Genomic DNA, 14,805 nt, shown 5'->3' on the forward strand with positions numbered 1-14,805 from the left:
AACCCAACGTACTGGTCCTACAGGACTTTGGTGGACTGGATTCTCATGATTCTCAAACCCAATGGTCTGTACGTGCTGAAACTGAGCTAGTGTGGAGGTTTCTCTCAATTTATGTGCTTTTCTTTGAAGTGTGGCTTCTCCAAACTTTGGAGAAGTCATTCATCAGTGGGTCATTCTTTTTGGTGTCCATCATGTGCGGTGATGGATCTCGGGGTAAACGTAGCGGGGTTAGGGAGGTGAAACAGTCCGTGGACACACAGCCGGTTTCAGTTTCAAATTGGCAAACAAATGGTTAGGATTAAGGCCGGGATCGTAGAGGCCATGGATGTAATTGCAGTTAAAGTGGTTTGTTCGAGCTTTTGGTATATTTATATTCCTTTTAACCTTCAACAGATTACGTTTTGATCGTTTATTGTCATGGAATCCAGCACATCAGGACTGTCTGACTTCATGCTACGTGTGAAAGTCTTTTCAAGTTCATCATGTCTATTTAGGTATATATGGATCTGTTTTGTTGGAGATCTTTCAGAGTAATATTCAAATCACTACCAAGCCTGATGTAACACTGTTAATACTATTCTAGATTATTATTCAGAGGTGAAAGGCTTCTTCTTTCACCTCGCCTACAACTTTTTCTGATGGCGTAGTAAAGTCACATCTATTCCAAGATTGACAAAGATAGTGCCAATGCAAAGTTTTCATTGAAAGAGTGTGTTGCCCAACATATGAATAAACAATCCTATATTTTGATCACTGGCAAGTCAGAACATGGCATCGGCTGCAAAAAGCAAAGACATTCATCATCACTCTGCCAGCCGCTACCCCCCCGGAGGGAGAAAATGTCTCATGATGCAATAAAGGGTATCTTACCCCCAACGCGTTGAGCGGACGAGCCTGTCAGTGCATTTGGAGGGACTCGGAGATTCATCGGGGCCAGCGAGGCTGACGATGTCCAGCAGTGAGACTAATCTGTACACATGTGGCTCAGCACTTCAGAAGGCCAGATGTTTGGATGGTGAATCGTGTGTATGGTGATACCCTCAGAAACCCCCATTAGCACTCACGTTTGGTCAAGAAGTCACAAAAGAGGGTAGATGTTTAGAAGACTTGTTGGCTGAATGTACTTGAGGCGTACGATGTTAATGTTCTTCACATAAGGCTTGGATAAATGTGTGACTGGATTCCATGTTTACATATCCAAGTCTGTTGTGATCCTATACATCCACTATATCTGTGGGATTGATTTAAATACAATTTTTAGTCCTTTTTTTTTTTTTATTACACTGCCAATATGTACCTTGTGGTATTCATTGTTTTCTGCAGGCTCATTTTTCATCGTGGTTTCCTCAGAGGGCATTTCTATACATCACACTCCGATTGCATTTCAGTGAAACGCTTTGTAGTGTTTCTTCATTTTTAATGCATCACATTACTGGTTGGCTCCTTGGTACAAAAACACAGTGGCTTTCCTTGAACTGTTGGTGTTGGACACCAAAGCAGAAATCAAGTTATTAACTATCCATCACCATTGTGGATATTTAAACAATCATAAAAAGCCCATTAAGAATAAAATAAACTTTTTTTTTTTTTTCTTTTTTTAACAACTGGCATGCGAGATGATTGTTAGGAGAAGAATGTGGTTTTGTTTATGTGTTCTCACTTCTAACACGTCAGACTGGCCAAACACAATAGTTATTTAGCTCCGTGTCTACACAAAGGCTCATCTTCCATCGACGGATTTGCGCGTTTCTTTTATGTCTTCATTTTTTAGTTATTTTTGTTTTGGCATTTAAATGATTTGTTGGGTTTTTCACTAAGTTTAAAACCTGGTAAAACTGTTCCTCACTCCTCGTAGACCCCCAGGGTGAGTTTGTTTACAATAAGCAAGGGTAGGGGGAAAAAAAAAGAAAGGAATAGGTTGAAAGAAATGCTTCCAAGACTGTGCAACTTCTTGTAAATACCATAATTGCTCTGAGTTGTATCATCATGCTGAGTACCTCTGCGTGTGCCAAGTGAAGTTCCAGTTACATCCAGGGATGTGTGTGTGTTTTGGTTGGCAGCCGAGCTCTACCCTCCATACACAAGTCAGTCACACCAGGGCCAATTGGTAACAGTTGTGGCCAGGCTTCTCCTCCCCTCCCACCTCCCCTGCATTAAAACAAGAGATACAAGAGAAGGTTTGAGCGAAAAAAAATCTGTCTTTTTTACTCTATTTTTTTCCTCCATATCCTCAGGAGAAATCATCTCCTGAAAAAAGCACCACAGAATTAGCCCCACTGAGCTAGATTGTGTTTAAATCAGTGACAGGAAACAAGCATTCTCTCTGTGCGCTGTGCCCGCTCTGGGAACGAGTCCTACAACAACACGCAGAGTTAATACAGCACATCCTGGAGCCACCCTGGAGTGTCGCTGTTTGTGGTAGTACCTCCACCACATGCACGCACACAGAAAAAAAAAACCCAAAGTCACCACTGCTGTTGCCTCTTTAAGGATGAGTCAGCGTTTTTGGAGGCTCAGGGCAGATCAGGGAAGTGGGAATTTAATGATTAAAATAGAGACTGACTCCCACACTTTTCGCCATTCGGCTGCGTGTGAGCCTCGTCTTTGCTGTCTGACTTGAACCAGACTTTATATTATATTGTGATGATTTACTGCTGTGCTATATGGTTTGGGGTCCTGGTAGAATCAGTATGGCATCTGGTCTGGATGCGTTTTGTAGACCGGGAGTAGATAAATGAGCAAGTTTCCTGGGTACCTTTTGGGGGTTCCTAGTCTGACTCATGAAGTAGGTATAAGCCACCGATCATTTAGCCAACTTTCTCCTTACTTGTGCCATTGTTTTACAAATGTTCCACCTGCTATAGTCTGCATAAGGTTCTGCTTAAGGAGCACCTTGTCACCATTTCTGTTTGTGGCTTTCAAGAATCTCTACGCGAAGCTAATGCGTGGAGAGTGTTTTGTCGTCTCACCATTGCATCTCTGCTTTTGACGGATGCGTTTCTCTCGCCTCGTTCAGACCCTGATCATTAGTGCACACTGTGGAGCAGCTGAATGTGAAACAGGCAGAGAGTGTGGGTCAGCACCTCCAAATCTGGCCCTGGTCCTCTGCTGGAACAAGGCGATCTTATTGCTGGAAGTGAGTCACTGCCTCACTTGAAGGAGTTCAACAAAATACTTGCGATCTTGTTCACAAGTAGAGTGAGATGAAGCACGACATGAACAGGTGTACTGGCACCGCGAGAGCAACAACAGACGCTGTGCCAGGTAGTAATAGCAAAGAGGGAGCTGAGCCTGAAGCTGATGCTGTAATTTTACTGATTGATCCATGTTGTAGCCCTCACATGTGGTCATGACCTTTGGGTGATGACCAGAGAGAATGAGAACATAAATACAAAGTGGCCAAGATGAATTTCCTTCGCAAGGAACTCAGTGAAATTACTGGTCCTTTGTATTCAAAGGAGCTGGCTGAGGTGGTTCAGGTAGACATGGCCCCTGATGCCTCCTTGCAAAAGAAGCGCTGAGGACTCTCTATAGGCTTACAGAAGTATAAATTCAGAGCCGGAGTAAGTGCCAAAACTAGACAAGAATTATGTCGAGCTACTTCAGAGACATATTTTGCAGTACAGTGCATTGCAAGTGGAGCAGCCAGATGGTTTATTCTCCACATGACACCTTCAGCCCAGCTATGAGTTGAATGGGTGGGTATACTATAAACACACAGAAATATTGTGGGAGTGCAGCATCTGCCTGCATACACCCTCAACGAATGGTACACTTTACACTTAAATCATAAGTGACTTAACTCAAAAACCCATTCAGCGGCCGTTAAGTGTTTTCCTCCAGTTCGTGCCTCGGCCACGTAATAATCCTTCAGTCCAGACCAGACCAGCAGCAGCAGCCAATCCAGAGGATAGTAGGTGTCTGTCCTTGGTTCCAGATGATGCTGACAGCAAAGATGGAAACAGACCTGTTAACTAGTTAGCCCCCAGAGAGCGGGGTGGCCACAGGGAGAGGCTGTTTATGTAAAAGCTGCACAACACTGGAACAGAGATGAAATGGCGTTGAGATTACGCAGAGAGTCGGCGGCATCGGGGAATAGGCGACGTCATACGAGTGCAACATCTGTCTCCTATTGGTGTGTGTGTGCGCGCTGCAGGGCTCTCATGCCTTCACTCCGACGGGCCAGGTTTTATGTGCATTGTTTTCTGTGTCAATTAGAGGTACTGTTGGTAGCAGAGAATCAGAATAGAGAGACCTGGCCTTGCTGCCTCTTTGTGTCCAGGTGTTTAGGATTGACCACAGGTAGCTTGGTGGCTTCTGCAGCGCTTTAGAAAATGTTACACAAAGATCAAATTGTGCTTTTTTTGTGCAATATGTTGCATCTGTAGCTGTAAATTCTTGCTTTCATGCAAACTTCAGAAGCTTTACAGTGTTTTTTAGAAATGTATTCAGCATTACACACCAGCTAGAGTAAACGCTGAGGTGTTATATGACTTTAACGAAGAGGTTTTGTCGTCCATTTTCAGATTTGAGTGCCTGATTATACCTTCAATTAAAATTCTGAAGATTTCCAAAGGAAGACAGCATCTTCTGGAACCTACATGAAGCTATAAACTTGGTTGCCAGTCACTGTATTTATATTCTGTATATACTGTTTCTGACAATGACATTTCACAAAGCCACTCGCTAATGCTCGGTTGTTTTGGTTTGCTGTGAAAATAGCACAACAAAGTCTCTGGTAACAAGTCCCTGGTCCCAGAGAGAGCTTGCTAATGGCCTTGTATTGCACATGCAGCAGATATAATTAGGAAAGGGCGAGCTCGACTCCTTCCACGGCAAAAGAAATCAGCTTATTAGGATGTACTGTATATTCTCTGCGGTGATATATATTCACAGAGCAATGGAGACAGACAGAGCCATGAGGAGACTTTAATTTTATTAGATTTATTTTTTTTTTTTTCAATTTACATTCTGAACACATCTTCAATCTCAGTACAGTTGTAACAAAGAGAATGTATTGAGCCAGTAAACACTGAAGCTGTTGTTTGTTTGTGATTGATTGTTCTGAAACACTTAAGGGGTTTGTTCATGACATAATCTTGTCATCTTGTCATTTGGACTTGTTTATTTTCAGTGTTTATCAAATTTTAAAATGTCATTTTACTACTTCATGCATATTTAAATATGCTTTGTCTCTCAGATGGATGTTTTTAATAAGCTGCAGAGTCGTTCAGATAATTCTATGTCATGAACTCATAAAAATAATCGCAGCAATGATTTTAAAAATAACAAAGAATAATAAGAAGGTCAAGTTAACTTCCAAATTATCGAGGATGCAGAGCTTGTAAAATAACATTTCAAGCTTGCAACAGAGAAGAAATGCACATAAAGCAATGCATCTTAAAAAAACAAACTGGCAAACAGGAAAAAAAAAAGAAAAAAAATGGTGTGCACACATGCCATGCTCCTGCACGCTGTGGTTTTAGGGGTTTATCCAGTGTAATGGCATTTTAAATAAACAAGGTTTGCCTGAAACAGGGCCTTCTTTGTCATGTTGCAGATCCAAGCCAGGGCCAGCAGCTGTCATACATGGGAGCAAATGTAACAACAGGAAATTGAGAATTATATTGTTAGAGACATGACTTGATAATGGGGTGAACTGAAGGGCTACGCAAGCATATAAAGGGAAAAAAAAAACAACCCAGTACCTGTAGTGCAACCATTCTGAAAAATAAATTGAGCGTTTCATTGCAGCTGTAGTTACAAAAGCCACGTCTTAGCCTCATTGCGTTTCGGTATGGCTGGGAATTCATCAATGAATTGAGATGTTATTGCTGGGCCAGAGCTTGAATCAAGGCACTTGGCACCAGCTGACTGAAAACATCCTTCATGAGTAGTTGGAGTGGCACGCGGCACAAATGGTTCACTGTCTACACCCCTTCCCTGCCAGTAAAGGAAAAGTTTCTTCCTTTACTAAATTGTTGCCTGATGCTCAGATGATGATGTGGAAGTCTCCGAGGACGCTGTGCATACGGCGATCTCACGTCTCCCGCCTCCTTTGTCCTTGCCCCTTCACATTCCGGCCGCTCCGAGCTGACATGCTTTACTTTCCCTCCTCGGATTATTTTTTGCTTAATTGCCCGATGTCAGGCAGAAACACAAACTGTCCTGTCGAGCGGTGACGAGTCGTAGTTGCGATCGCTGCGGACGACCCTGAGCGCTCTGCTCGTGGGAATTCGGTCATGCGGCCCAGTTTCTGGAGCCCAACAAAAGGCTTAGATCATACCGACTGAATACTATTTTACCATATAACAGCAATAAAATGTTGTTCCCTCCCTGGACGGGACGGTCTGTTTAGCTTGGCGCTCGGCTCAGGTTTGTTAGTCGAGTCTCGTTTCCAGTTCCTGTAAAACTTTCGTTTATCAGACCCTGATACGAGGCTGTGAGTTTCCATTTCTTCAGCTTGGCCTTGGTTTCTGTTTCACCGCCTTCTTTAATATCCAGCCACTTGTTTTTTTGTTTTGTTTTGTCTTTTTCTATTTAGAAGGCTACTGGACAGGACCTGTCAGCACTGTTGGAACAGAAATATAAAACAGGCCACAAATCCAAATCTCCAGTCACACATGTTTAAGAAGAAATGGTCAATTTCAGTCGCGTCTCGTAATAAATCTCCTGATTTATAACAGGAGTAATGAGCCATGTTGTTTCGAATGTTATTGCTCATATATTTCCGCATCTATTTATTCATCGTTCTGTGTCATCGGCGCAGTTGGAGTCATGAGAGAAGCTGGTAGTTTGCCCTGACAGGAAAAGATGTGTTACATCCATCTTAATAGACAGCACACATTAAGCCTGTGTCGGTGTCAGCCGACTTAGAGCTTAATCATGAGTTGATATTATCTCTAAATAATACCACAATTTAATACTCAACTTTTAACAAATCAACATTTTGGAGGATTTTCAGCAGTTGTCTGTTTTTGTTGTTGGGACAGACCCCTGGAGATGCCATGTCAACACAGTGGCTCGCGCTAACAAATCACACAGGCTTCCATCTGGACGACCTTCAAGTCAGGAACTCCTACTGAAAGGCCCCAGCCACAGCGCCAAACACACACACACACACACACACACATATACACAAAGCACACGCTCGCTTTCTTTGGACGCCCAGGCACGGTCCCTGAAGCTTGAGCTTACGTCTTTAAAACTCATGAACAATAAGGGCCTGATTAAATCCAGAATGGATTCAGGAAGTAGTGAAACCATTTGAAAGGGCGAGTAGTGCTTTCATATAACCCACTCCCCGCACCACAACTCATGTCTGTGCGTTGGCAGCCTCTACTTTTTGAATTTGTTGACTTGTCTGGTGTCATATCCTGCAGAACCGGTCGATTTAGTATTTAGAGTAAAGAACATGGCAGGGTGGTCTTTTTTTGTAATAACATGAAAGAAAGAACATTATGCCAGCTTCATGCAAAGCAGAAATGAACTCCTCTCTCCTCTTTCTTTGTCTCTCAGAAATCATCGACGACCTCGCACACCTCGTGGACAAGACGGACGGCAGGATTCGAAACGAGACGCGAAGGGTGAAACTGGTGGAGACGAAGTCAGCCTCTTGTGGTGAGCCTTCCTCATTTTTCTTTACTTGCAAGACACTAAGGAGCAGCTTGCATCAGGTACCACAGACGACTATAATAAATCTATTTATTTATATCCATCCATCCATTATCTATACACCACTTAATCCTCACTAGGGTCATGGGGGCTGGAGTCTATCCCAGCTGACTTAGGCTGAAGGCAGGGGACACCCTGGACAGGTCACCAGTCTATCACAGGGCTACACTTAGAGACAAACAACCAAGCACACTCACATTCACACCTACAGACAATTTAGAATCACCAATTAACCTCAACATGTTTTTGGACTGTGTGGGAGGAGAACCCACGCTGCACGGGGAGAACATGCAAACAGAAAGATTCCGGTGGCCCCACCGGGACGTGAACCGGCGACCTTCTTGCTGCGAGAAAACGGTGCTCTATTTATTTATATGAATAATAAAATACATAATCAGTTTTTAGAGCAGTACTGGATGCTGTGAGACATAGAGTTGGACAAAAAGAGTGCTACTTTCCTCAGACAGTATATCTTTGACAGTTGTTTTTTTAAGCAATCTTGTCGGGGAAAAGAAAACCTATGGTTATCAAAAGGAACCAAGCAGTGTTGGTGCTATTGCTGCCCTCATCCCGAGAAAGAATGGCACTTAATGGAGCTGAAAAAATGACACTGATGGGGACAAGCCCTCCCGCTACAGAGCATGTTGTTGCTGAATGGTGGGTGGACTGACTCTGTCTGTCACGCCTGCTAACATCGTGTCCCTGGCTCTCAAATGGGGTTTTCGCACATTAGCCCATTGAGGAATCCTCAAATGTCTACTTAGGGTTGCAAATCATCCACCTCTGTTGTTTCTACTCCCCGTTTTGCCAAGTCGAGTTCCTCCCTGAAAAGCTGTGTGAATGCACGGCCCTGCTTTGATTTGTTTAACTTTTGTTTTACTGTTTACAAGACGACTTTCCCCTTTTTTTTTTTCAGCGGGTCATGTTTTTCAGAGGTGGGGGGGGGAGAACAGCTGCCACAAGAGGTGTGTTCGCTGGCTGAAGCCAACCTATGGAATGTGGCAGCGTGAGCCAGACTCGGTTTGCCCTTTGAAATGCCAGACTCCATTGCTATGGCAAAGACTGCATTGTTGCGCGCAGAGACCCAGCTAAAAGGCGGTCGCAGACAGAAACGTCGCAGGCAATAGCGAGGTCAGCCCCCAGAATGCTTGGTTCTGTTGGTGGTGTCCCCATGGCGCCCGAGCGTGAGTTTGTTTGAAGATCCCAGAGCTGATATTGTGTTAGAATCAGGACTCTTTTCTTTCTTTTGGCTTAACTAGTTCTTTTACTAAACAAACTCCCTCATTTCCAGACTGAGGAATATTCATGGACCGTGTGTGTGTGTGTGTGTGTGTGTGTGTCAATGCATGATCATCTGCATGTCTGTATGCTGGCACGGTGTGTATTTTTTCAAGTGCGCAAATTTTTGCAACCGTGTTTGCAAAGCATGTTCTCGTGCATGTCTGGGTGTTCTGGCATGTGTGTCTGTGTCTTCTTCTCGGTGAATGGAAAATTCCCCCCATGGTCTTTTTCACTCTCACCTCTATGCTCTCTCTCTTTTTTTTTTTCCATTCCTCTCTGTCATCCCCCTGTTCGTCTCCTCAGTTGTTTGACACTCGTCTTTGTGTCAAGCAGAGAAAGAACTGAAAATACAACATGCCACAAATTGTTTGGAGGGCTTTCCCTCTTTCTCCATGGCAGCGTGTTTATAATTCCTTAGCTTTAAGACTTTATTTATTTTTGAAACCACCTCTCATCCAAAGCCGGTGTTTGGTGTTATGTCTCAGCCGAGTCCTTGTAAAAGTTTTGGAACGTCTGGCTTTGACAGCCAAGAGCATACTTAACATAACTATTGGTAGCCGCTGCATTGTAAAGAACAGACCAAAGTTGCGTTAAAAGCTGGAAACATTTCCAGAAATTTGAAAAATGTTCTTCACTGTAGGTCAGTATTAATCATTACAAGACATTTGCGCTTTTGTGTGTGCGCACCACGCATCGTGAAGCTTTCGGAAACTTTTGAATGCTGGAGAAGAGTGAGCTTCGCTATCGTAAGGGTCATCTAACCAAAAGGGAAGGGCCCACATATTGCTAAATCACGGTTCCCGTGGCATTCCGTGCATGACTGTTGCCTGTAGCGTTGCGAAATGTCCGTTGTGTTGAAACATACTGGATTCTTGTACAGCTGAGGCTTGTGGAGACACCTATCATCGAAATCTAGATTTGGACTTGAGTTAACTGCATTAAAGCAGCTCTCAATTTGACATATTTCTTGCAGTATAGTTTGAAATTTCAGGTGTTTAGATTCTCTTCCTTCGTGCATTGCTTGCAGGGAGGCATCCCGAGTTTATTCTGCAGGATGTCAAAACAACCCTAAACATGCAGCCAGAGGCATCTTCAGCGACAAGGGTCTTTGAACACAGAGACTGGCTTATTTAAACAGAATGCAGATAATGCAAAGAACTAATGTCCAACATTATCCATCCAGCATCTACAGTCTGGCTCAAAAGGCAGCAGTAGATCAGTGGTTAAAAAGAAAACGGAGGTGCCTGATTCACTGTTTCTACCACTTTGTTTTACTCGACGTTAAAGAGAAACTGAAGTGGCTTTGACTTTGGTAGGATTAGTGTGGCAGATTAGTTTACGGAACCAAAGGATCTCTTGGAGTGTAGAGCGAGTTAAAGCATCATCATCGTCAGACAGCATCAGCGCTTGAGCACCGTTCTCAACAGAGCTAATCCTCGGTTTGTAGAGGGTCACTTCTGGAACCCTGTGAATCCTGCTCGCATTTCAAGTAGTTTGACAGTCTTGGGGAGGAAGAGCATTGTGAGTCTGTAATTGTACGTCAGGGGTTGCCAGCGAAACAGTAATTCTGCACAAATCTAGCTTTTAAACTCTGCTTTGTCTGATCAGTGAGATATTTAGTTTCAGCTCTTGTTCGTCTTATTACCCTTACACGGTCTACTGCTGGAAACCAGAAATGGCAGCTGAACATGTTTCACGCAGCTGATGAAAGGCTTGCTTAAAAGTTCTACGCCCTTAATGATGTTTCCACATCTGAGATTTCTCCCAGTGAGTGGCAAGTTAAAGTAAATTCGCCTCAAGATATCTTTAAATATTTGAAAACTATTTTCATATCTCATTTTTGTCAGGGCTCGAGGGAGAACAATTTACTCCTTTTAATGTGCTCAGACCACAAAATTACACCGTGGCGCATCTTGTTTCATCTAATCTCATTTATATTAACTGTACGAGATAATTTATTGACAGACCAGAAAGGTAAATTGCATGACTCAACAAGAATGTCATAAAAAAAACTATAAATATCATCAAACGCGAGCATGACTCAGGAGATGGGTTGCCATGAAATTTGATATTCTTGGTCACCAAAGAATGAATCCTAATGGATGAGGACTTGCAGTGATTTTGCAACCAGAGAAGATGCCCCGACTTTCCTTCTTGCATCACAGTAGCTCAGCAGTTTTACCTACGCTGGGAAATGTCTTCAAGTCTAATAGAAGGATACCACAGTACTCGCTAGAGTTCATTGTTCGTCTATTGTTGCCGTATTACTGCGTCTGGGAATCCCCTGGCTCTCCTACAACCACAATGAGGCTCAGCGAATGATTGCTACCAAATGTGGTCCAAGCATTTATGCCCTTCACACAATGAAATGTGAGTTTAGTGACTGTCAGCGATACTTTTCCAATTCTTTGGTTTATGGTTAGATATGTGACAGACTAAAATTTCGATCGGCCTTCGCTTGTGTTCGTTAGCTCATGTTAGCATGCTAACACAATAAACTAAAAAAAAAAAACATATCTTCTTAACAGACTTGAAAATGTAGCCGTGTTAGCTTGCTGATGCTACCATTTAGCTGTGCATAAGTACAGTATCACAATTTGCACAGCTGTAGATTAGCTGAAACTTGCAGCTAAACAGTTTTAGCAATAAATGAAGACCATTTGAAATCATATTTAGTCATCATTTCTGCAAGTTAAAATAATGCCAATGTCATTAATGGTTTCGTATCATTAAAAGAGTGTCAGGGAAATATTAGAAATGGTCTTTTTCGCCTCAGCCGGATAGACGGCCATGTTTGTGTCTGTGCTTGTTTGACAGCAGCTGGCCGGCTGCCACAATGATGGTGTTGCATCGTAAGGACCAAGAGAAAATAAAACTTAAACCGTAGACTACGTGTCAGGAACGGATGCTGTAAAAGTGTCCAACAAGTGACATTTGTAGCAACATTTACATGCAGATAAATGTGCTGCAGCTCACCAGCTAGTTAGCTTTTGAGCTTAGCTTGCAACTGGATGTTAACCCTTTCAACACCAAGTAACTTTGGCTTGACTTACTAGGGATATATGCCATATGCCAGAGTCCTCGCCAGGATTCCTGTACAGCGGGGTGGGTCTTTGCTGCTGCTAACGGTTAGCGGCGAATATCCTAGCGAATAACAACGTTAGCAGCGAAGGCACCGGTAGTGAAACTCCATCAGCGCCTGTTAAATCTTTTCCAGTTACGTACCCTCAAAAACAACATATCGGCCCAATTTGCAGCTTTTCAGGCAGCAGCTTAACGGGCCGTTACTGTGTTATGACGCTGGCGAGAACCCTGTATGCAGTTATTACTATTTGCATAATTTATTTCATAACTGAATCGTTTGTTCACATACGGGGATTCCCACTGACAGTCAATCAAAATGAATGTAGCAGAAAGTCGCCATATACCGGCGCCCGCTATAGATGGGGTGAAAGCCGCAGACCGGTATAGCGGGCTATGGTGTTGAAAGGGTTAACTTTGCCCCTGCAGATGTGGAGTTCGATGGCTTATTTAACAAGCTAAAGTGCTGCATAAGAAGTCTGCTCATGTTTGTAAGATAGATAGAAGGAGGCTTGGAAGGAAAGCTAATGTAGGTTGTCTGTGCGGATTCTCAGTCATCCAGGTCATGGTTATTCCCGTAGATTAATCGTAGCAACCGGACTTGTGTGAGGAAGTCTCTCTAATGTCGGTTGTTGTTCAGAGTCCTCGGCGCTTGCTTTATGTTGTAGCCTCTGCTGTGCCGATGAGAGAATGCTAATGCTACTGCTTCAGGCAAGATTTGATTAGCTGGAAATAGAAATAAGGTATTAATGTATGTGGACGGCCAACAGAGTGGCATTCTGTAGAAGTAATGCAGAACTATGCGGCACCATCATGAAACCACAGAATATGTGAAGTTACTGGTTTCTTGAAGGAGAACACATGCAGGGTAATTTACAGATCTGCATCAATCTATATATGCTGTATCCCAAGTCAAATGATATTCAATCAGTGTCTACTAAGATTTTTAAAATGAAAATACACGTTTAGATGTACTGAAAGCTAAAAAAAAAAAAAAAAAGTTTCCGTCCGCTTCAGCTGTGCTGTGAGAAAAATGACGAGCGTCACATTAATCTTGTTAACATAAAATTCGTCCCCTGCCTCTGGAGGTCATCCTCGCCTTTTGTGGTCCAAAAAGGTCTTTGAACTTTTGGCAGGGGGGCATGAGGGAAGGTTCAGGGGGTTGCCTCTGCCCGGCTCGTACCAATTATTGTTTTTCTCCGTGATTTGTCTTACTGATGTGTCTGAAAATTGGTAAGATGGGAGGAACCCAGAATAGAGCCTCCAAAAAAACTCCTCCTGGGTGGTCAGTCTGTCAGCAGACACCAACTATTCCCCTCAGCATCACTGTCACAGCACAGCCCTAATCTATTTGGGAAGCAAACGCCATGATTGTCATTAGCCTCTAGAGGCCCTCTGAGGGTCAGGAGCAGCTTGTTTAGTTACTGAGGCAGACGGGGACGGTCCAAAAGAGAGAAGAGGAGGGCGAGGGTCAGCGTGGGTGTCTGATGTGGCTTCGTGACTGACTGTTATGTGATGTTAGAGAGTGTGAGAGTCCCGCGCCGCAGTAACGTATGCATGTGTTCCACAGCTCGGCCTTTATTGCCGCTGTTGCTATGGTGCGTCAAATGGAGTCGCTGACAGATGTTGGGAGCGGGCTGAATGAAATTCTGATGTCTGAATCTAATATGGGCTGGGTGTTGCTTAGGTATCGTTTACACCCAAACAAAGATAATTGCCGCCAATGTGTGTGTGTATTTGCTTTAAGCTGGAGGCTTTTAAAGAGTCATCACAAGCGTTTGAGCGTGTGTTTCTGCTTTGACATTTATATTATGCTCACATGTGTAAGTTATCAGGAGGAGAGGTGCCGTCTAGACCAATGATAACTCCGAACACGCGTGGCCTGCGGACCCACATACGTGAACACCTTTTTCGTCCAGAGAATTAACTCCATGTCGAGGAAGACAGTCGAGCGATTTGCTAAAAGAAATACAAGAGAGAAGACAAGAGTGGCACATTAGGACCAGAGGTACCGAAACATCTGGGCCCCTCACAGCCATGCCCCCACATGTGCTGGCAAAGGAGCCGGCATCAGCCTTACATTTCATCAGACCACCACCACTACCACCACCGCAAGCAATTTGTTCAGCATGGCTTATGTCTCTCTGCCTGACTCTCTCCCTGTGGGAAAGACGACCAATTAGGCCACGGATGGGAATGCAAGGAGGAGAGAGAGAGCCAAAGAATGGGAGAAATGTAAACCAAAAGCGAAAAGGCTGGGTAAAATACCAGCCGCATGCTAAATAACAATGGACAAATTGAGTCAGCGGTGGGGAACTATTGACAGCCCTCAGATGCAGTTGTTTGAAATCTTCACTCCAGTGCCGTTCCAGAAGGAGAAGAAGAAGAAGGAGGGGAAACAGTGAAACCTTGGCGAATGTTTTCCATATCTTCTGTGTGTGTGGAGCATAGTTTTGCGGTGTCAGTTATTGAATATAGACGGGGGGAAAGAGCGCCGCGTTGTAAAGATGTTCGAGTGTTTATGATGCGTGTGATAGAAGCCACACCATCAACTCACTGCTGTGTCCCTCAATGTGGAGCAGCTGGGCTGGAATCTGATGGAGCCACAGCTCCTAATGCTCTTATTACCGCTGGGACCACTGTGGGCGACGTGTCTGCATCAGTATCTGTAAAAACCTGACGTGATTATCGGATTTTGCTTTTTCACGGGGGGCCTCGGACAAGCGATCATTTGCAGCCTCTGGTGTAAAGATTGTGATGCTGCATGAA

General features: G+C 43.7%; 1 protein-coding gene across 1 annotated transcript in view; it reads left to right on the top strand.

Annotated features, from left to right (window-relative positions):
- Nucleotides 1-14,805, top strand: part of stx8 (syntaxin 8) — a 43,499-nt gene that overhangs the window by 25,620 nt on the left and 3,074 nt on the right. The window contains exon 7 of the mRNA XM_008278485.1: nucleotides 7,519-7,620. Coding sequence (XP_008276707.1) covers nucleotides 7,519-7,620 — 102 coding nt within the window. The remainder of the gene's footprint in view (nucleotides 1-7,518; nucleotides 7,621-14,805) is intronic.

Source organism: Stegastes partitus, unplaced genomic scaffold, assembly GCF_000690725.1.
Source record: "Stegastes partitus isolate 25-593 unplaced genomic scaffold, Stegastes_partitus-1.0.2 Scaffold124, whole genome shotgun sequence".
Taxonomy (NCBI): domain Eukaryota; kingdom Metazoa; phylum Chordata; class Actinopteri; family Pomacentridae; genus Stegastes; species Stegastes partitus.